Raw genomic sequence first — 23,280 nt, forward strand, 5'->3', positions numbered from 1 at the left:
CGGTGTGCGGTCCACCCCGACCTCCCTGCCCCCCCACCCCCCACCCCCTGCTCCTCCTCTCCTCCTAATCCTGTTTAACCCAATCAAACATCTGGTAGTGCTCTGCCCTGGGATGCGGATGCGACATCCGTACAACTACCCCCCTATCCCACCCCCCTTCCAACCCAACAGGACTTTCATTTCATAAATCATCCCTCTGTCTCAAAACAGTGATCAAAAACACATCGGGACAAAAGCTGCCTTTATGAAACCTATACAGTCGGGATTCTTCTGGTATCTCAGCCATGCTCTGCGGAGCCACGGATCAAGATGGGCCTGATATGTCTGCACAGGATGCCAGCGGATAGGCGAGGGGAGGGGAGGGGAGGGAGGGTTGAGAGGATGAGAGGCACCCAGCTAGGGGAAAGAGGAGCAGGAAGTCCCGGCTTTATCCCTCATGAGCAGTTGCTTGGGTGGGATCGGCCGAGAAGAAGGAGGTCCCACAAAATGCAGATCAATCTTCCCACCGTGGGACTTGTGCTTTGAGGCACCAGACCACAAAGACACACAAAGGAGCTCTCTGTTTACACTAGTCGTATTTATGACATCCGGCATCGCAATGTACAGTACAAGTCCAAAGCTGAAAGAGCAGGCCTCAAGAGAGGGATGAATATAAACATTATAAACCATCCTCTCTGTCGCTTGTTGCACACTCCTCCCTCCTGTCAGTGGTTGTAGATGAGGGGGCATGTGAGCCGGGAACTGTCAGATACAAGGTCAGGGGCCTAAAGGTGTGTTTATACTGAAATTCGGCACGGTCGAGCACCTGAAGTGAGAAACGAAGCAGTGATCTTTGCATTCAGTGGCTCTAAGTCATCATCCGACCCGACAGGACGTGCATGGGATTCTCTCGTCCATCCCGGCTTGACGCGCCGGAATTTCTGCCGAGACAGCAGTCCAGTCACAGGGGCCCCCCCGTGTCCCCCCCGATCCCACCGGACCCCAGAGCGCTACTTGGCATACCACACGCCACCTTTAAACAAAGCCTTGCTCCCGAGGTCACATGACTCACCGTCTCAGTATTTGTACAGCGAGACCCTGCAACCTCGCGACGTTCATATTATTGCTGCCGTTGCTGCTTCCGTGTTTGTCCGTCTGCACGGCCCGTCGCCCTCTCCGCTCGCCGCTCGTGGGAGACGACACAGTAAATGAGTTGGAGAGTGTCTCTAATTCATGCAGTGTGGGCAGACAGGGACCCAGCCAGTAATTACTCTAACCCGATTAGACAGCTGTTACACTAGGTTTCATCACTTACCTGGCAGAACGGGGAGGAGGTAGAGGAGCCAGCAGGGTGGAGGGAGATGCTGAAAAGGAAGAGGGCCTGATAGATACGATCCATTCCACCGACTGGATCATTACAATTTATCAACCTGCTGCTCATCCATGTTTTATTAGACACGGGTTCAATTACATGCCCCAGTCTATTTCCAGCCACCTCAATTCATCTTCATGTTGTGTGTGTGTGTGTGTGTGTGTGTGTGTGTGTGTGTGTGTGCGTGCGTGCGTGCATGTGTGTGATTTGCTATGCGTTGACATGGTGTTGTGTGTGTGTGTGTGTGTGTGTGTGTGTATGTGTGTGTGTGCAAAATTAGAGATGTAAACCCCAGATGGGCTTACAGTTTGGTTCTAATCAATGTAGAGGCACCTACGGTTTGCCTCCAAGTGACACCCTTCCTTATTTCTGCCTATCATTTTCATCCCAGCAGCCACTGTGCACAGATCACCTCATTTACAAGTTAACCATGAGCTCATACTTAATCACTGGCGGGGCTGACCCCCACCTCTCTCTCCCCCCCGACTACCACCTCCATACTCTCTCGCCGTCAGTCTCTTCCCGTGCTCAATAATCAACTTGTCCACATTAAGGCTTACTTGACCCCGGCTATACGCCTGTCAAAGGCCTTGAGAACAATAAGACTGAGAAGGAGGGTGAGGTGAATTGAAAGCATCTGAATTGGCTTTAGATTGCTCCCCTCAGAGTCTTTGGGTTGGGATGATGTGCACACCACAGGGATCTCACGTGTTGGCCTTTTATCTCGCCCACTTCAAAGGCAGCCAATATAGTGAGGGGAAAGCGGGACCAGATGTCGATTATACCAGGGCTGACCATGTGGCTCTCACCGCACCGCACGGCCGAGCAGCCCCACAGACCCCTCGGCCTCTCAGAGACATCCCCGCCGTACCGTCCACAACGCTTCACGCATCATTTTAGCTGCTGAAAATAGGCCTCGCTTACCTGCGGACTTAGAGTAGGTATAGTAAATTTGTGCATATATGTACGTGCGTGTTTTACCCCGTGTGTTCATTTCCCATCCAACAGGAGGAACAAGCATGGCTGTGAGATGTGTCGCTGTGTCAAGTGTCCCCCCTTCACCTGCGACAAGCACTGCAGCGATGGCTACCGCCAGAACAGGAAGGGCTGCTCCATCTGCATGTGCAAAGGTAACTGTCGCCCGCCGTCATGTGACTGCAATTCAATCCCAAGTACTGATGATGCGGACCTGCTGTGTGAGTGTGTGTGTGTGTGTGTGTGTGTGTGTGTGTGTGTGTGTGTGTGTGTGTGTGTGTGTGTGTGTGTGTGTGTGTGTGTGTGTGTGTGTGTGTGTGTGTGTGTACCTGTGTGCAGTGGCTTCAAAGTGAGCCTTGTAAAGGACAGAGGACAGGAAACAAGTGTCTGTAATGGGTTAGCGGAGTAGAATTTATGCCATTTTCCATCACAGTTTGGTTTTTGCTGTGCCCTTTTTTCGCTCTTCTGCTGTGAGGACTTTTATGTGCGCCTGTTTTGGTTCCTTTTTATTTAGCCCCACCGTAGGCCCGCATGCACGGCTCTAATTAGATTTCCAAACCTCGCGGTTTCGAGAACGTTATTCGGATGGCATATTTACACTCTGCCACATTTCATAAGACGTGTTTATTTTCCCGTTTCATGCGCGTTATAAATATTTTGGCCTAAAATACACACTTCTGGCTTCTCATATCAACAAACAAGACGGGCGCATCACACAAGACACACGCAAACACACAGGCGAACACAGTCCAAAGGACACTGTGTGTCCGCCTAAAGCTTTTGTCAGGTGAGGAAAAGCAGAGGGAAGTGATTAAACTTGTGTTTTGTTTGTGGCCGAAGCATGAATTGATCGCCGAGGAATAAAGGGCAATAAAGGGAAGATCAGATCACTGGGCCTTGCGAGCACGTCCCTAAGTGAAACCAGAACCACTCTGCAGAGCGCTGTGTGCAAGCTCTAATGAAACTGGACCCAGCACAATAACACTGGATGACTTTACTGTAAATCGTAAAGAGCTGTTCTTAATGAAATTTCCACACTGAATTTACAGGGATTCCTGGGTTGCCTCGCCGCAAAATGTTGCAATTCTTTTTTCTTTTTTGTGCATTTGCACACAGGCCACAACCCCTGTTGAGGGGTCCCGATCCCTCAACTGCGCCGGTAAAGTCTGTTCGTATTTGTGTTTGCAGAGAGTGGCCACGTCCCGAGCACCACCACCACCGTCCCGATGCCCAGCTACTGCCTTACCTCCAACGGGCAGCGCTACCAGGAGGGAGAGAGCTGGCACGACGGCTGCCGCGACTGTTACTGCCACGCTGGGCGAGAGATGTGTGTGCTCATTTCCTGCCCTGTGCCCAGCTGTTCGCATCCTGTCGTCAGAGCTGACCAGTGCTGCCCCACCTGTGAAGGTAGGTTTCCACCCCTTCGGTTCACACACGAACACACACATACGTGCTCACATGCCCATCCACACACACACACACGCACACACACACACACACATACCCGGGTGCCAATTTATGGAGATTATTGTTGGCGCTCATCTAGAATGACATGACGTAAAAGTATATGCAGCTTGTAGTATTTCTCCCATATTCTCCCTGACAAAAAATTATGAAAAATGTAGTTCGGTAGTATAGTTAGTTTTTAGGCAAAACTGGAAGGAACCCTGCGGCTACCTTGTGTATTTGGTAAAGTCACAGAGTTATTTGTAGGGTGTCTGGACTCAGCCTTAGAGATAGGGTGAGGAGCTCGGACATCAGGAGGGAGCTCGGAGTAGAGCCGCTGCTCCTTCGTGTCGAAAGGAGCCAGTTGAGGTGGTTCAGGCATCTGATTAGGATGCCTCCCGGACGCCTTCCTTTGGAGGTTTTCTGGGCACGTCCAACTGGGAGGAGACCCCGGGGTAGACCCAGAACTCGCTGGAGGGACTGCATGTCCAATCTGGCCTGGGAACGCCTTGGGATCCTCCAGGAGGAGTTGGAGGGCGATGAGATGAGATGAGATGAGATGAGATGAGACAAAGTTAAATCACACGTGTTTGGGTTATTCTATTTGATGGTTGGTAACACAACCAGCCTAATTCCAGTTTTAACAGATATTTGCTTCTCAACAGTGTCTGTTTTGATTTGGCTAAGCATGTCTAGTTTTCATTTTATTTTATTTAGTTGGAGGGATGGGGGGCAAAAATATCGGGGGGTGCTCAAGCTCCTCAGCACCCACAGAGCTGGTGCCTCTATGTACACACACACACACCAACAGTCGTTTGTCAATGCACTGTACATGATCCCACCATAGCTTATTCACCCAAAGTCTTTGTTTTCGCTAGCTTACCCTGAGCCTTACACACATTGGCTTCACCTTCCCTGCATTGTTTCCCAGAAAGTGGAACGTACCACACACACACCTTTTCACCCCAGCACCCCTGCATCTCACACAGATACAGAATACGGAGGATTGACTCAGTTGGCTGTTCAAATATTTAAGAGTGAAAGAATGTCTTCATTACTCAGAAGCTACATTCATAGTAGTCAAGTCAAGTCAAGTTTATTTGTACAGCCCAGATCCATAAGGCAGTCCCGAAGGGCCTTACAATCAGTACAACAGTAGATGACATACAGCACACTCTGTCCTTGGACCCTAAACCTGAACGAGGGAAACTCCACAAGAAAAACCTCATGAACAGCAACAGAGCAGGGGTCCCTCTTCCAGGACGGACACATATGCAATAGGTGTCAGATGCTGAAAATACACAAAAATAACAGAATTACACTGTCGTATCATAGCCTACACACAGCAAGGTAAAGTTGAATGCATACAGCTAATGCATCACATTTAGCAAATTTAAATGTGCTGTAGTCACAAGACATCAGGATAACTCTCTACAGATATCCGCTCCTCCTGTCGGACAGAAGAATATTTTAACCCAAATTAGAGATCCCGCTTGAACACTGTCCCACATTGCCTAAGGCAATACTTAAATGATAGAGGTCTCTCATGCGTCCTTGCCCCAGTAAACTAAGCTCCACTTTACTCTGACAGAGCTCACAGATTGCCGTTTTTCCCGGGTTGCTCTCAACTTATCATTCGCAACAGAAGGATGACCTCCTATTCTGTTCTCCGCTGTTCTGTTGCAGATGAGTCGGGCAGTGGTCAGCCGGAGGGGTTGGATATGGTGGTGTGCAGAGCCCCGGGCGGGGAACTCTACGTGGAGGGCGAGACCTGGAATCTGGACGAATGCACGCGCTGCACCTGCAGGAAGGGGCGTGTCCTGTGCGACGTCGAGGTGTGTCCACCTGCTCTCTGCCAGGCACCGACCAGGAGCAAGGACACCTGTTGCCATGTCTGCCAAGGTACCCCCACTTTTCAGTACTGGGAAACAGCAGGCCACAGAGTAAAGGCACTTATTTTCACTATCGGCTTTGACAGGTTTTTGGATCAGATACTAGCAAAAGAATTTTGGCCCTAAATAATTGTGTATGGTGCAGCTTAGCTAGGGATTGCAGTATCCAGGGGTAGTGCGGTATGAAACTGCCTTGGATCTGTTATCAGCATGTGGTTTTAGAGTGTCTTGTGTGTTGCACTGCCGCACCGGACAGTTTTATGTCAAGCACACAGACCCATAAAGAAACCAGCCCAGACCGGTTGAGTTTACATGGGGATCCTTTAGTCAACAGCACATGTGGACGGCTCTCACCCGTTGGTCCATAGCTTGGCTTTGGCTAAGCTCGCTGATGGGGGGGTGGGGTGTCGATTGAGTGCAAAATCGTGATAAGTCACAATGATTTTAGTATCTCAGCATCTCCTCTCAATCGTAATGTTGAGATACAGTGAACAGATGCGGTCAAGAGGTTTGATGTCATGATTTTTACCTCGCTGAATGTTTGAATGTTTTCTCTGGGAAGCGTACTCACATGTTAAGCCTTTATAATACTTGGGGGTTAAAATAAATTCATTTTGCTGTGTATTTTTATATTTTTTGTATGTTGTGCTCTTCATATTTCACTGTAGGAAAGAGGGGATAAGAGCCTTCAAAACATTGCATTATCGAATTGAAATATTTGTTACATCATGATGTTTGAAAAATTACAATATGTATTGAATCAGCACTAAAATTTCCCCTTAATACTGAACCGGGGGGGGGGGGGGGTACCTGCCGATTCCCAACCTGACCAGATCTGTGCCGTTCTCCCAGCCATGGGAATACACTTAAACGCTGGTGTATAGGCCTACAGAAAACTACGCAAATGTTTTATTTAGAAGAGCATGCAAACATATACACTTGCATGTCCTCGGCATTCCTAAGCATGTGCCCCACAAATCAGAGCTGCATGACTGCTCCTGGGAGCCCCTCCTCGGGAATGCCAGACCCCCTAATCACGACATCTCTCCAGACAAAAGCAGATTGTCAGAGGCCAACCTTTGATATATGTATGGGCCTGGTCACCAGGAATGTAGGGATAGCATACATCTCGGTGACAGGCGCTGTGATGAATGTACAGTAGTGTGGGCCATTGTGTACACTCCAACTAAGGCCTCACTCCTGGGGAGCCCATTGATCTTTATGCCTCCAAGTGCCTGATGAGAGAAAGAGATAAGGCTAGAGAGAATTATCTGACAGTCACCGTATGTTCGCAAATCACAAGAACTCTGTTTGTGTTTAACATACAGTAAAAGCACCTTATCTTGAACGTAGCCCCGAGGGCCCAATAACCCCTGTGAGTTGAGATGGTTATATTGCAGGAAGTGCGGTAGTCCCTTTTTTTTTTTTTGTTGAACCTAAATGCTACTTTGACAAAATCAGGCCTTTTCTTGCCTTTGAAATGGGACAGCCTTACAAGCAGCGTAAGAGCTTTGAGCTTACATTGCCAAGTCCCATTAGGTGAGACGAGAGCCTGGAATCTAGGTTTGCCATAAAGGCCTATCTCAAACTTTTATCCCGAAAGTGTTTTGACGTAATTGACCCTATTTACTCGTGTCGTCAACGCAGAGAACCAGAGCTCCTTGTTGCCAGTGAACACCAGCCAACAGGAGTACTGTATAACCAGCGATGGGGACGTGCTGCTGGCAGGAGACTCTTGGAAGGCCAATGCCTGCACCAGTTGCACCTGCAACAACGGCACCATTCAGTGCTTCTCTCAACGCTGCCCGGCCGCCAACTGTAGAGTGCCCGTCCTACGCAAGGGCCAGTGCTGCCCGCACTGCCTCGGTGAGTGTGTGGGACCTATGTTTCCTCGACGGGATTCAATCCGAGATGGAGTCTCTCGGGGGGAAAACATCTTTGCCAATGTGGTGCCCGCATTTCCCATTTCACTTGTCACCGTGCATTTTCGTCTCAATATTTTTTTGCAATCTAGCAATGCTAAATTAGTTTTGCTACTCTGGTTGATATAACAGCCAGATGTGGCAAAGGTAAGAGCTGAGAAAAACCCCTGTTAATCTTGCAATAAAAGAAGTTACCTTACAAGTATATGATGGGAACAAGTTACAGCCTGCTGATGGGAAAATTATAATTCCAAATATAACGTATTGAAAAGGTGGCATAGGTGAGGCTCTGTTTGGTTTTCAGTCTGGGTGAATGCATGTGTGTGTGTGTATGTGTGTGTGGGTGTGTGTGCGCTTCATTAAGGCTAGCCACTGTGGCGCTACATGGGCAAAAACAGTCATTTGCAGTAACATTCCACGTGACATACACAGTCCCGCTCAGAGTGAAAACATTCCTTGGGCATCCGCACATTCACACGTGTTTCCTGTCTCCGAATGAATCGGCCCTCGCCACTCTCTATGGCAGCACAGGAAGGCAAAGCTCCATGTCAGCTTTTCCTATAGAGGAAAACCTCAGCATAGGCCTCCATTGTTCACCCTGATATGTGGCCGGTTTCACCAGCCCTTTGTATTGGTTATTTGCCTGGTGGAAAACACAGCTTTTACGTAATGCCTTCACAAAGGGCTACAGAGGACGTTAAGAAGACAAATCCTGTAAACACACGGTATTGACGGGGACTCTGGAGACTGTACAATAACTCCCTATTATAATTATTCATAGCCAGAGTCTGTTTCAATTATGTCATTCATGTGTGCGACTAACGGGGATTTTCCCCCCCCTTTTTTGCTGTGGTTGTTATGAGCAGAAATGACGACGACATCGGTGCCAGTGATCATGTCCACCAAAGGCCCCAAGACCAGCGTCGTCACTGCCGCCACCACCACCACAACCACCCCCACCACAGTGGAGAGTGCTGCATGGATTACCACTGTCACTGTGCCCCCCATCATCCCTTCTACAGGTGACAACCACATTTCCTCCATACTCGTTTACTAAATATCCAGCCTGTACCCTCCCTAAAGTACACAAAAAACCCATCTTAACCCCCCCTCCATTATTCATCCCCTCTATTAAGTTATGTAGTAATGAGCTCATTCTAAGTATTTGGCATCACTCCCCTGAACAGCCCCACCAGCCCACAGTGAGTGTTTACACTGGTGAGGGGGGGCCATGGGGGGAGCTTGATAAACTAGCGAAATGTATACTGACACATGCTGACCCCAAATGATAATGATGAATGGATGAGGCCTAAACAATAGCGCTTTTTGGACTCTCAGTGTAAAGTTTTCTCTGTGTGACATACCAGGCTGGGATAATTGCCAAACATTGAGCAAGGACGTAAGCTGCTTTTCATTTAGGTTGGTCTGATGAGAGATACAGTAATGGAAATACTAGAAGGCGGGACAATTTTGTGCGCAGTCTGTGTAGGGAGGGACACTTGATAATGATACTTTCTGATGGTCTCCCACAGATGCGCCAGGCGAGAACTACCCCAGCCAGACGGAGATGACCCTTATCTACCAATCAGCCGCCTGGATACTGGCAGGTCTCCTGCTGGCCATCCTCATTTTCCTCATCATTGCGTTGCTCATCAACAGGAGGATGAAGTGGGTGCAGATGTCCTGCTACAGCGCCCCCAAAAAGGTAAAAGAGATATTTGTACGATACCCTAATCAGCCAATGATTTCAGCCTAAGCGATGGGATCCTAAGTGACATGTGAGCTGAACCACGCTGAGTCTCTCTCTAGAATACATTATCACCACTTATCATCTTTCAATGGTATTGAATCGGGATGAAATTTGAATATTGCCATATTTTCATGCACAATTTTGTTATCTAAATCCATTATAATATGGGCGTCTGGGTAGCATAGTGATCTATTACGTTGCCTACCAACACGGAGATCGCCGGTTCAAATCCCTGTGTTACCTCCGGCTTGGCACAATTGGCCGTGTCTGCGGGTGGGAAGCCGGATGCGGGTATGTGTCCTGGTCGCTGCACTAGCGCCTCCTCTGGTCGGTCAGGGTACCTGTTCAGGGGGGAGGGGGAACTGGGGGGAATAGTGTGATCCTCCCACGTGCTATGTTCCCCTGGTGAAACTCTTCACTGTCAGGTGAAAAGAAGCGGCTGGTGACTCCACATGTATTGGAGGAGGCATGTGGTAGTCCGCAGCCCTCCCCGGATCAGCAGAGCGGGTGGAGCAGAGATCGGGACGGTTCAGAAAATAGGGTAATTGGCCAAGTACAATTGCGGAGGAAAAAGGGAGGGATCCCCAAAAAATAAATATATAACTAAATCCATTATAATGAGAATCTGTAACCTGAGCTTTCTCAAGAAATGTCTGAAATAGTTGAGGGAGTACTTTTTGAAAGGTTCTGGTTCGATATTACACTTTACATAACCGAAAAAATCCAATGTGATGAACCTTGGTCGGATTCTTAAACATGGATTTTTTTTCATATGGAGGCAGATATCATGATATATATTGATATTGTGTAAAATTTCCTATGATTATTGTGGTATTGTCCGGTACTTCACACACTTCGACATGTTGACATTGTCAATCTGTAAATGGTTCAGGAGGAATTTTCCTTGAGCTCCTGCTCCTGCCTGTGATCAAGCTGTCATAACGTTACATAACATTAATAATGTTCCCTCACTAGATTCCTACTGAGCGCTTTGTGCTGGAAGCAGACATGTCACATCTGTTAAAAAAATTCACATAGCTTTACTATTCTCACATGAAATAAAGTTGTAGCGCCACAGAAACTTGTAATTCGTCACATTAGATTTTGTCCAGTCATCTCCTGTGGTCCTGACTTGGCAGTCCCCAAGCCAACATGGAAACAGGAAGCAGGTACATGAAACAGGACTGTACAGACAGGTGCCAGAAAAACAATTTGAACATAAAACCCAGGGAATTTTACATTTTCTTTTCCCTCCCTTAGACAGTAATTCTGAAGAAGCATGTCAACAAGAACTCGGTGGTCTACATGGAGCCGTCCAAGGAGAACAAGTTTCAGAATGTGAAGAACGACTGTGGCATCATCAACCTCTCCCAAGAGATGAGCTCCCCATGTGGGGAGAGGATGACCATCCCCAGGGCCAAGCTGAGCATGAGCAACAACAGGGTGTCGCACTAAAGACCCCCCCCCCCCGCCGCAACACAGCACCTCACCCCGGCTGTTATTGATGGATTCAAGGTGATTTATTAAACAACGCACCGTAGCTAGCTAGCTAGCTAGCTACACACACCTTGGGTGACGCCTCTTTCCCCTCCCTTACTTCATGTGACAGTGAAACGAAAAGCCTCTTCCAAGAAAAAAAAAAATCAAGTGACCTCTGTTCCTTTTAATGTGTTCATATTTTTCTGTGTTTGGACCTTTGCCATGGCCCATTTGGTGGCATGATGAGAAACTGGGAGATAACGAAGGTGGAGGTGAAAGGATGGATTAAGAAAGGACACTGCCACTTTGGGCCCTACTTTAACCACAGAAAAAGAGGCATTCAGAGCGGTTCCTCTGCCAGAGACGGTCTTCGACTGCGAACGTTGGAATATCACCACCTATAAGCTGATAAGAGGAATATTAAAAGCTTTAGGACAGGGGTTTGGGTTGTAGTTTAAATTAGCGTTGAGGAGCTGGTCATTGGAGTGCAGCGGTACTTGGTGGAACTCATCATTAAGAGAGGAGGATTATTAAAAAAAAATTGGTTTTTTTCCCAGTTGGATCAAATTGAGCTGGATGGGAGGTTAAGCAAGCATTTATCATGAGAAGCCAACAGACTTAACAGGCCAACAGACCCCAAACTCTTGCTTTTGAAAGTTTGGGTTCCATTGTAGTTTTTTTTTTTTTGTATATTTATACAGTATTTGTATTAGTTGTAGTGTTGCTTTTGGCCACCATTTGTTTTAGTATGGGTGTCTCCATGGTGGCCATATTGAAACATTTCCAAATGGCAGTCCAACCCCCCAACAAGTCCACAGGAGTGGTTTCTAACCTCACGTGACACGAGTCATTCCATTCAGAAAAGTCTGACAATAAACCATACCGCCAAATGATGAACCATGTGAATCATACTCTGCCTCAGTAAAGTCTGCCGTACGGCAGCCAACAGCCTTCATCCTTCCACACCAGCTCCTCCACCTTGGCTCTTCTGGAGGAATCGGCCCATCAGTCATACTTACTTAATCTCAGACCGGCAGACTTGAAATTGAATTGGAGTGATGTTCACCCGGAGAGAATGTTATTTTATAGCCTGCAGAGAAGACAAAATGGTGCCAGACTGTTGATCTGGCCCGATGAGGAATGTCTTTGATACCAAGCCTCACCTCATAACTATATTTACAGCTGTGTGTGGAGCTACTGCTCCCACAGAATGTTAGCAATGGTTAGTAATCATCCTTTTAAAAAAAAGAAGAAAAAAAGCCTTTATTTCATAGCCTTGTGTATTTTCTTTGTTGACATCTTGTTTTGCATTTAATATTTTGTTTGCTGGCCCATATATATATATATATATATATATATATATATATATATATATATACACACACAAGAAAAAAATAATATATTCACACATTCAGATGATCAGATTGTTTTGTACAGTATACGGTTATCACCGGTGGTTGTTATCAGCTCTTCATGTGCAAGAAAGAGGAGGCAAGGTTATGAACGTCTTGCAAGAGCCCGCGAGTAAGTGTAAAGAATGGTACACATTACGATATCAGAGCATGTTCAAGAGACATGGCACTTTTCTAAAAGGACCCAGTGTGGTTTTTTCTTTTTTCTTTTTTTGTAGAAAGCCCCACTGCAGGATTCTTTGGCGGATAACGGCCCTAATCGGTGGATTTGATAGGCATATAAGGGCATATTAAGGACTCGGAGATGTTAAACCACTCGAATGAACATGCTGTTGCGGCAGAGACTGGGCTTCATTGCCAGCCTGATGAAAAGATGGGATCTGAAAAGCGTTTCAGAAACAAGCTGCCGTTTCATAGGAAGGATTTCGGAGCAGATTTTCTCAAAATTCATTGCCAGTTTTCTCAATACAAAGACCATTGCGATGCCAAAATTGGTCGGAGACCAATTTATATTGAAGTTCTTTTTTTTGTAACTCAGTAGATTTGTGTCTGTTTGAATCATGAACATGTGCTTTAAAATGAAGAGACGACTTTGTAAAAGCTTACGCAGTTCTTTGTTCTTCTTTGTGTAAAAAAAAAAAGGTAGTTTAAATTAGTAGGACAGAAAATATTTTATTTATTTTTTCACATAGATTTATTTATTAATACTATAGTTTGAGAAGTTTTTTTCTTTCTTTTCTTTTCTTTTTTTTTTAAAATGAACTTTGGTAGCCAAAGCTGCTGTACATTTTAGATGATGTAAACCATTTACCATTTCTATCTGCTTTATTCTGTTCACGCTTATTTATTTCACTGTTGCAAACTCTGTAAATATGTTTCCTAGATGATGAACTGTAACATTTACACTTATTTTGAAAAATAAAATGTGTGAACCAAACCACTGATGATACATAAGCTATGGATCCAAGAGGGTTGGGGGCTCAACAACCCCTGCAAGGACCATGATATCTTCTGTCCTAACTTCACTTGCAGGTTTGGAGGTTTAGGGACATCTGGTTCTGGCCTTGTGCTCCTAATGGGAATCAATTTTCTCTTTGTTCCCCTAAATAGGATTGTTTTCTCCTGCTTGGCATTGGTTTCACCCTTATCGGAGTTTCACAGGCAGATATATTGAGTGTGTGTGTGTGTGTGTGGGGGGGGGGGTGTAGTTTTCCTCCAGGGGCTGCTGCACGCTTCAGGCGAAGTACTGTTCTTAATGTCGGATAGTGATGGAAACTCCTTTCTGATATTTGGATTGGGGTTGGGGTTTGTAGTCTACATTTTGTTTGCAAATTTCTGAAACCAACATTACGATGTCTACACCAACCTTCCACAGCAACTGGGCAAGTGTGCTTGAGTGTTAAAACGGACTTTCAAGTGTTCTACGAATTCAATCTGTTCATTCTTCGCACAGCTACTTCCACTACCGTGTCGACCGCTCACCATGAATAGCTTCAAGGAGGGTGTCCAGGTGGCGTGGTGGTCCATTCTGTTGCCTACCAATACAGGGATCGCTGGTTTGAATTCCCGTGTTACCGCCGGCTTGGTCAGGTGTCCCTACAGAGACAACTGGCCGTGTCTGCGGGTGGGAAGCTGGATGTGGGTACGTGTCCTAGTCGCTGCACTAGCGCCTCCTCTGGTTGGTCGGGGCGCCTGTTAAGGAGGGGGGGATGAGGGAATAGCATGATCCTCCCATGTGCTATGTCCCCCTGGCAAAACTCCTCATTGTCAGGTGAAAAGAAGCGGCTGGCGACTCTACATGTATTGGAGGAATCAGGTGGTAGTGTGCAGCCCTCCCGGGATCGGCAGACAGGGTGGAGCAGCGACTGGGACAGCTTGGAAGAGTGGGGCAATTGGCCGGACACAATTGGGGAGAAAAAGGGGGAAAAATTAAAAAAAATAAAATGAATGACTTCAAGGAAAAACTCTTGAGTGTTTGCCTTTCGCCTTGCGTTTGTCTCTCAACTCATGATTACAAAGACTTGCTGTTTATCGTCCCATCCCCCTCTGTAAGATGGACAGCTTCTCGCTCTAAATTCGACTTTCGCCGTTTGGAAAAGGTACGGTTGACTTTGCTGCCCAATGTAGTGGGACAATGAAACATGCAAACTAGTTCGTTTGGAGCATTAAAAACACTTTAGACTTCACTACTTCTACCCTGATGAAGAGCAAGCGGGTGCACGCAGACCTCTCATGCTTTAGTGGGGTCATAAGACGCACCGGAAAAGGCTGAGCCATGCAGGCCAGACCTGGCAACCTGGATAATCCTCAGCGAAGACCGCCGCCGTCTCAACTTGTCCGTCAGCAGCTCGCTCATAAACTTCAAAGTGAGGAGGCTTCTCCGGAAGGATCCATTAAGTAGACACAAGGGTCCGTTTCCCAGGCCATGATTATGTTAAATATTGCATTAAAATGTCCACTATACATAGAGACTCAATAGAATAGCAATGTTAAACATTATTTTTCTTTTAAACTGCTCAAAAAGCTAACTTGATGAAGTGAAGTGTACCACAGCATTAGTCTCTACTGAGCAATAACAGGGGTCATGGGTAAACACTGCAATAATAGGGATAAGTATACAATCTTATGAGGTAACATTCAATGTACTGCTGTATCTAATTAGCGGTATTCTCAGCAGGGTCCAAACGGCTGTGTTTTTATGAATGCACTCATTCATCATACTTGCATCCCTATATAACAGAAAAAAACAATAGCCCAATAAGGTAAAATAGTGATTTATTTCTGATATTCTATCACTTTTTCAAAATGAAAGATTCTTGTATTGATGACAAATAGTCTTTAACGGACAGCCCTTTGTGTATGAAATATGATTGTTTTTTTTAAGGCAGTAAAATCCAGTAGACTTCTTGTCTACTTTATGAAATGAGAGGAATGTGGGGCAGAATGGATGACTGTAGGTCCAATTCAACATTTTAAAAAAAGATAAAATAAAATAAAATAAAATCTGTTCTTTTGGGTAACATGGTATATAAAGCCATCACTGTCCGGAACTGTTCTGCCTGAGGTTGACTGGAGTCAATGAAAGACTTGTATCCCTGGAAGAGATGGGAAGATCTGGGCCAGGCCTTTGCTTTCAGAGGAGGACCTTGTAGTAGTCTTCTCTGTAGCTGTACAAGACCACCACAGCCACCCTGTAAGAGCACACCAACATCAGTCAGACACAAAACAGGGTGTCCAAGAGGTTACACAGCCGGTAATTGGAAAGTCATAGGTTCAGTCCCTGCAACAGCCAAAATGTGTTGAGTCAGCTTTTCTTCTTATGTGCCCTTGCACAAGTCACCGAAGCCCAAAGTCACTCTGGGTAATGGCATCCCCTAAATGCCTTAAGGTTTTTCTTCTTCTTTCGGCTTATTCCCTGTTTCCCAAGGGTCACCACAGCAGATTTGATAGTTTCCATCGGTACCTTGTGAGGGCACGGCACCGATGGCGGTCTTGTCAATCCGCATAATGATTAGGCAAAATTTTACATCGCATGCCAAAATGCCTTACGGTTAAAACGACAAAAACCTGCCGGTCTTATCAAATGTTTTCACAGTAAGAACTTCAGAGGACATGCAGAAAATTATTTCTTGCATCCTGCCTTTTGAATACTGAGTTAACCAATTAAGCAAAAAAATCTCTAATTACCCTAATGGTCCATTATCTGAAGGTTTATTGTAAGTACTCGCTACTCTAAACGCCACTGGAGATAATAACCTAGCAGGTGGCAGGTTATGAGCCCGTTTTGAAGGTACACATGAAAGTTTGTTCTCGGTATTTAGGCCGAAAATAAAGATTAATGACTGTGGGCCCCTTGGGATACATTTGGTTTATGGGTCTTGCTGTAGCCAGGTGACTGCCGTATACTGTGGCCTCTGGCCCGCTCATACGGTCAGTGCCACCAGTGCCCGACATCCAATGAAAACATCCAAACAAGCACATAAAAAAAAACCACACCCTGAATAAATCCATTGTTAGCCAGCCTCCGTGATACTCATTTATCAGTACGGACCTTCAAATCAGTGGCAAATGAAAAATTCATCAAGGGCAGGAAATTGAAAACGACTGCTCTCGAGAGGCGGACCGGAAGCTGGGGAGAGTGGCTCTGATTCCTTTTGTTGCTGTCCCATTCATAAAAGAGAAAATCCTTCAAATCCCACTCCGGGCTGCTCTCTTCGGGGCATTTGCTAGCGTCGCAGGATCGGAAGCTCCTAACGGAGAGGCTTTAGCCTCCTGCTGCCTGGGAGACTGGAAATATTAACCACTTTACCCACAACCACAGTAAAAGTCGAAGCATAATGGTAACCCACCCACTGCACTAAAAACTATCTGTCGCTCAAATCAGGTTTCTTTTTTTGAGAACTAGACATCAGAAGACCAAACAAGGCAAAGCCTCTGCCAGATTTCACCTCAGGAAATAGGATCAGCGGAGGATTTGATGTTCTACAGGCAGTAGTTATCCCGCTAACAACCTCTTTTGAAGACCTGAGTGTCACTCTTACACCTGGGGTGTATGGGCTTGGTCAGGGCTTTGGTGTGGCGGCTTCCCATAAAAGGAGGTCTGCCTTTTTTTAAAGGCTTTTTTTTAATGTCCTCCACTGTCTGCCTCAGGTTTCACGATTTTTCTTTTTTTCTTCTTTTTTTTTTAATGAAAAATGCAAGTCAGAGCTTGACTTGGGGCTTTTGGGAGTGCATAAAAGCAAGGCTGTGGGGGTGACTTCATCTGCTCTACAAGGGGTCCAACTAAAGCTCGGCAAACTAAAATATGTCCACGTTGCTCAGAACGAGACTGTTTTGGGCGACAAACACAGACACACACTGTAACGCACCTTTTAACAAGTTTGAAATGATGTATCTGCTCACAGATGGACTTGAGGTAGCGCTGCTTAGGAAGGTGAGACAGCAGATGCTTTACACTGACGTTAAACTGGTCTTCGCTGTCAAACTGGGGAGAGAAAAAGAGCAAACACAGACCAGCAATGAGTTTTTAAAAAACATTTTACTTTTTTTTTTTTGCTTTTAAACACATGAACAAATGTACCAACCGGGTAAGTTAAAAGGAAGCAATATTTTTTTGTTTTGGATTTTTTCCCCCCCCTTTCTCTCCCCAGCCAATTTCCCCACTCTTCTGAGCCATCCCAGTTGCTGCTCCAACCCCTCTGCCGATCCGGGGAGGGCTGCAAACTACCACATGCCTCCTCCGATACATGTGGCGTTACCAGCTGCTTCTTTCCCCCTGACAGTGAGGAGTTTCGCCTGGCGGATGTAGCACGTGGGAGCATCACACTATTCCCCCCTAAACAGGCGCTCCGACCACCCAGAGGAGGCGCTAGTGCAGCAACCAAGACACATAGCCATCCTCTTCCTCCCCCCCCCCCCCCCCCCCTCAAGGATAATGGAGTGTTATCCCTGGCAGACAATTTGTAAATGTGAAAACTACATCTAATTTCTGGTTTGCCGCGGCTGTTGGTGGGCTACAATGAAGTAAGTCATTGTATAAGAACATGTGAATACATACATACAGCTACTATATGTATGCCACTGAACACCATCTAAAGACTGCGATGCAATTCATGTTTTTTTTTCCTCCACACAATTTCAGCCATATTTCAGACTGCTCATAGTTATGACTGCTAATGGGGTGTTTTCCCTCCTACATTACACACATGCACACACACACACACACACACACACACACACACACACACACACACACACACACACACACACACACACACACACACATAGAGGGAGCGATAATGTTGAAGATTATGGTTGTTTCCCTTTAACTACTTGAAGGGACGTACTTTAAGCGGTTGACAGACGTAATGACATTATCATTATGTCTGTCAAGCAGTCTTCAAAGAGGTGAACTACTCTGCAGAGCAGAGAAACCATCTAACAGTGTGGTGGATTTTTTTTTCCCTGTAGGAGTTGAGGCTGGAGAACATGAGAATGCAGAATAAAGACGTTGTCCAGAGCAGCTAGTATCCAAAACACACGTGGAATACTTTACCAAGTCGATGACTGTGGAAGTGTTTCAAACATCTGTAATAAACGACAGTGAGTATGAAAGATTGACCTGTGGTTTTAAGAATCCACATGTTGTGTACAAAGCCATATTTGCAAGGTTAAAAGAATGCATGGGAGCTAATTGAGATGCTGGTTATCGGCCCTGCAAGAAAAAGTCCCCTTTATGACCAAGAAACGGTGTCTCTAGACAACTGTGTGATCTCCCAAAGTTCCACAGCCAAAAATCTTGGTGTTATTTTTGATCAATCCCTATCATTTGAATTTCACAAAGAAATCACCAAGGCTTCCTTTTCCACCTACAAAACACTGCCAAAATCCGGTGTTTTCTTGTCCATGGCTGATGCTGAGATTCTGATCCATGCTTTTGTTTCCTCCAGATTAGATTACTGCAATGTCCTTTTTTTCTGGCCTGTCACGCACTAGTACTAAAAATCTTCAGCTCGTTCAAAATGCTGCTGGTAGAATATTAAAACAAAAAATTTTGACCACATCATGCCGATTCTAGCCTTCACTGGCTACTCATTCATGCTAGATCTGACTTTAAAGTGCTACCTTTAACCTATAAAATACTAGAGGGCTTGCCCCTCATATTTGTCAGCTCTTATACAGCCGTATGTACCTTCCCGTGCCCTTCGTTCTGAAGGTGCAGGCCTCCACTCTGTACCTAGAGTTAAGAAGCAGTCTGTAGGCTGCGGAGCCTTCTCTTACCATGCCCCTTTCTTTGGGACAGCCTCCCAGCCACCATCAGAGAATCTGACTCAGTCGACTCTTTCACATCTAAACTGAAAACCCATCTGTTCTCATTAGCTCTCAGCTAGTTGTCTTGGTTTTTTTTGTGTGTTTTTTTTTTTGGTAGCTTGATTTCCTTCTGAGCTTTGTCACAACTATCCTTTCGGGAGGGTCTCAGTCTCCATGTAGTTGTAACTGTAGGTCTTAGCAGTAATCTCTTGGTTTTGTCCTGTCGATGACAATGTTCCTAGACTTTCTGAATGCATCGCACTGTTCTGACCTTCTGTTTGTATCTCTGAGCACGTGTGCCCATGTTGTGCGTCTGTCCCCCCCCCGTCTCCGTCTCTCTCTTTCTCGCTTTCCAGGACAGCTTTTCTTCCTTTATGGACTGTCTGATGACCATGGTTAATCTCTCTCTCTCTCAACCGCCTGATGACGTCGGAGCCTGTTTGTGATGTGTCCTGTTTTCCCTTGGTCACAGTCCCACCCTCCTGGAGATTTATGCTATTGCTTATGCTGTTCTTGTTCAAAATTGCTTTCATGTTATTTGTTTTAGCTATGACAACTTCTGCGTCACTCTCATCACTTCTCTCATCTTCTTTCTCTCTTTGAATGCTGTGTCGAAGTCTGCCTCGCCTCTCGTGTGCATGTTAAGTCTATTCTCTCTGCAGGGCCCCACTGAGCAGAGCTGGGTTAGTGGCACGGGGTTCTGCCGGCTCTTGACTGCATCTGTGGGGTTTCTGACGTTGTCTTGGATGAAAACCGATTCAATAAAATTTGCCTTGCACTCTCTTTACAAGATTATTACCCAGCACATTTAGATTTGCTGAATTTTATGCATTGTGTGTATTCTACATTGCCTTTCTCCATGTAATCTATGATGTTGCATTATAATTGTTATTTTTGTGTATTTTGTGCATTTGACACCTATTTCATGTCTGTCTGTCCTCGAAGATGGATCCCTCCTCTGTTACTCTTCTTGAGGTTTCCTCCATATTTTTTTCCCCGATAAGGTTTTTCTTGTGGAGTTTTTCCTCATTCAGATTTAGGGTCCAAGGATAGAGGGTGTCGTATACTGGTGTATACTGCACTGATTGTAAAACCCTTCAGGACTACCTTGTGAATTTGGGCTATACAAATAAACTTGACTTAGCTTGCATTGGTCCTGCAATGATTGTGTGACATGGGATAATTGGCCACATTTGAAGCAGGCTTTTCCTGGTGGCCTGGCTATACCCACTGTGTATTGTCATGTGTTTTATATGTATACTAGAACATGTTTTCTTTGACAAGTTTGCTGTGACGGGCCTGACCGTATAGGTGGTCCATTCATTGCGTCGTGAAGGGGAGGCTTTTACTTATACAACAGTGGTGTTAACAGTGCTTTTTTCATCTTTCCTTATGTTTCTTAACTCAATATAACTTAAGTCCTCCCCCTGATGGAAACCAGGGGTTTTGTGGGTGTAGTTCTGGTCAGGAGTTTGGAATGTGAATATTAACACCTATTCAGCGTGTATTTTGTCAGCTCTGAGTGTGTGTGTGTGTGTGTGTGTGTGTGTGTGTGTGTGTGTGTGTGTGTGTGTGTGTGTGTGTGTGTGTGTGTGTCTGCACATGCAAGACTGGTGAGAGGATAATGAACTGAGGGCAGTTAAAGACTAAGCCGGCCTTGTTGGTGCTGGAAAATAGTGCGGGTGTTCCCTAACCTATCCCCACCCCAACCTCCCGCCTCCTTCCTTAGACAAGGGTGTATGGAAGGAGACGGGATCCCCTCTTCCTGTGCAGGACCCTGACCTCTCTGGGCTTCTCCTTCCACCTCTCCCTCCCCTCTACCCTTCGTAAGGAATGTCGCCTTTTATTGACTCTGCAGTGTTCATGATAAGGCCAATAAGGAACCAACCTCCAGAGACAGGAAGTTGATGAGTGTTTCCCTCTGCAGGTCCACCTGTGGCAGGAAAGCATGCAGGTGGAGGAGAGATTAGGATACACACCAAAACAATAGAAACGTTATCACACACTGCGCACCAAATCCACATACTGTCTACAGCGCAGCATAACACATACACACACACACACACACACACACACACACACACACACATGCATGTTTCCTGAGGGAAATAGCTGCTGGTTGTGTTGCGAACTGACACATTCTTCCTCAAAATTTCCTCCCATGCTCCAAGCGGCGGTACAAAGGACATGGAAACCTGCCAGCAACAGGTTACGCAGTTTATTTACACACTCTGCTGCTACAATTTGGCCATACTTTAAACAGCAGAAAATGTGATTTTAGTTCCACTTTCACAACATTCTCACCATGAGCCTGAAAGCAATGATTGTCCCGTTTGCGGGAAATTATGGAACTATTGGCTCTGGGCTTTTGTCATGGGAAAACAACTGCTGTTTTGTTCCATTCTGACCTACAGGCAGGCAGACAGACAGGCTGCTGACACGCGACAAGTCTGATTTACGGGCCTGTGTAAATTCATACTGGCATCAAAGCGGATTGTGCCTGTTAGGTTTCAATAAGTTGTCCTCAACGCCGTACTGCTGACAGGACCCAGAGACAAACAAGGAATGACAACGTTTATTTGGACGGTGTGGCAACGGGGATAAACAACAAGACAAGCAACAATCATTTACTCTAAGAATACATCATCGCAAACTCAACACAAATAAGTCGAATATAGTGGCCATTTTTAACCTGTTCCCTCAGCACACAGGCTGCCTTCTGTTTTGTGTTTATTGTTCTGCACCGACAAGTGGTTTCGCAGCGATTTTACCTCCAGCAGGGAACTTCAATGGAAGGCGAATAACTATATGAGGGACGCTGCCATTGATGTTTGCTATTTCAGCTATCAAAAGCCCTTTCCCTCACTCTGTGATTTCACACATGGATTAAAGAGATAAGGAGTGATAATAAGGGAAGAAAGGGCTTGGATGCATGACAAACAAACAAATGACTTACTCCCAGAACTTCTATGTCATTGCTCTTGTTCTGCAAATTGCTCCCAAGATTCTGCAATCTGGTTTGGATCTGAAAAACAGATTTGAAAGAGTGAAAGAAAGGAAAGGATAAGAAGGGGAGCAGGAAGAAAAAAAGAGGTATATAATTGCTACCATGACCTAAATGAACCAGAGGGAAAAAAACAAAAAAAAAACAAAAACAATTTAGCCTCACGTACGCAGTCCTTCACCGTGAAAGCCAACGGGCTTTAACAGCAGTGGACTGGCCTCAGGTTAATTAAAGATGCACCATGTTGTCAGTGCTATTATGCTACTATGCTCTGGTGCTTGACAAAGCAGACAGAAAGAGATGAAAACAAGACAGAAAACAAGATGTTGAGAGAGAGAGAGAGAGAGAGAGAGAGAGAGAGAGAGAGAGAGAGAGAGAGAGAGAGAGAGAGAGAGCGAGACATACAGAGAGAGAGAGAGACATACAGAGAGAGAGACATACACAGAGAGACAGATACAGAGAGACATACAGACAGAGAGAGACAGATACAGACAGAGAGATACAGAGAGACAGATAAAGAGAGAGACAGATTTAGAGAGACAGATACCGAGAGAGATACTGAGCAAGAGAGAGAGAGAGATACAGAGAGAGACAGCTACAGAGAGAGAGACAGAGATACAGAGAGAGAGACACACACAAAGAGAGGCATACAGAGAGAGGGAGAGCTAGAGAGAGAGATACAGAGAGAGAGAGAATAAACCAACATAGTGGTAATCCATATCTGAAGGAAAGAGTCTTCCTGGAAGAGACAGCAGAGTTCCATTGAAGAATTTAAGGCTGGAAAGTACTTGGTCTATGGATCTTGTGGAGTGTTATGGAACTAGGTAAGGAACTGACACTATGACACTATGTGTGTGTGCGTGTGTGTGTGTGTGTGCTTGCTTGCATGCATTTGTGCCAGTCTGACCTGAGTCTCATAGCGTCGTCTAGTGCTGGCAGAAACCTTCTCTGGGCTGATGACATTCACATTCATGGTGCTGCTGCTCCCATGCTGCTCTGATGAGCCTGCACACAGCACATAAATCAACAGGAAAGGACTCACCATTATTTCCCCATTTTATCCAAATTTGTCATGTTTTCAGCCAAATTATTCAAACTGGGACAGCACAGCCCAAAGGCACAACACCCAAATCCCAGAGATGACTTTGACAGCTGCCCTTGTCAAATCATTTTTCATACTAATGAGAACAGTGTGAAATCACTTATGATTGCTTCACTGATGGACTCACTGAAAGGCAC

General features: G+C 45.7%; 2 protein-coding genes across 2 annotated transcripts in view; one reads left to right on the forward strand and one right to left on the reverse strand.

Annotated features, from left to right (window-relative positions):
- The window catches only part of LOC130125986 (cysteine-rich motor neuron 1 protein-like), a 40,256-nt gene extending 28,118 nt beyond the window's left edge, over positions 1-12,138 (forward strand). Inside the window, exons 8-14 of the mRNA XM_056295362.1 lie at positions 2,360-2,481; positions 3,515-3,733; positions 5,459-5,674; positions 7,312-7,530; positions 8,453-8,608; positions 9,119-9,291; positions 10,597-12,138. Coding sequence (XP_056151337.1) covers positions 2,360-2,481; positions 3,515-3,733; positions 5,459-5,674; positions 7,312-7,530; positions 8,453-8,608; positions 9,119-9,291; positions 10,597-10,791 — 1,300 coding nt within the window. The 3' untranslated portion in view covers positions 10,792-12,138. The remainder of the gene's footprint in view (positions 1-2,359; positions 2,482-3,514; positions 3,734-5,458; positions 5,675-7,311; positions 7,531-8,452; positions 8,609-9,118; positions 9,292-10,596) is intronic.
- Positions 12,139-15,001: 2,863 nt separating this feature from the next.
- The window catches only part of eif2ak4 (eukaryotic translation initiation factor 2 alpha kinase 4), a 45,267-nt gene continuing 36,988 nt past the window's right edge, over positions 15,002-23,280 (reverse strand). Inside the window, exons 35-39 of the mRNA XM_056295607.1 lie at positions 22,949-23,046; positions 21,994-22,062; positions 20,926-20,970; positions 17,096-17,211; positions 15,002-15,418 (exon numbers count right to left, since the gene is read on the reverse strand). Of these exons, the coding sequence (XP_056151582.1) occupies positions 15,361-15,418; positions 17,096-17,211; positions 20,926-20,970; positions 21,994-22,062; positions 22,949-23,046 (386 nt within the window). The 3' untranslated portion in view covers positions 15,002-15,360. The remainder of the gene's footprint in view (positions 15,419-17,095; positions 17,212-20,925; positions 20,971-21,993; positions 22,063-22,948; positions 23,047-23,280) is intronic.

The sequence above is a fragment of the Lampris incognitus genome, chromosome 16 (genome assembly GCF_029633865.1).
Source record: "Lampris incognitus isolate fLamInc1 chromosome 16, fLamInc1.hap2, whole genome shotgun sequence".
Taxonomy (NCBI): domain Eukaryota; kingdom Metazoa; phylum Chordata; class Actinopteri; order Lampriformes; family Lampridae; genus Lampris; species Lampris incognitus.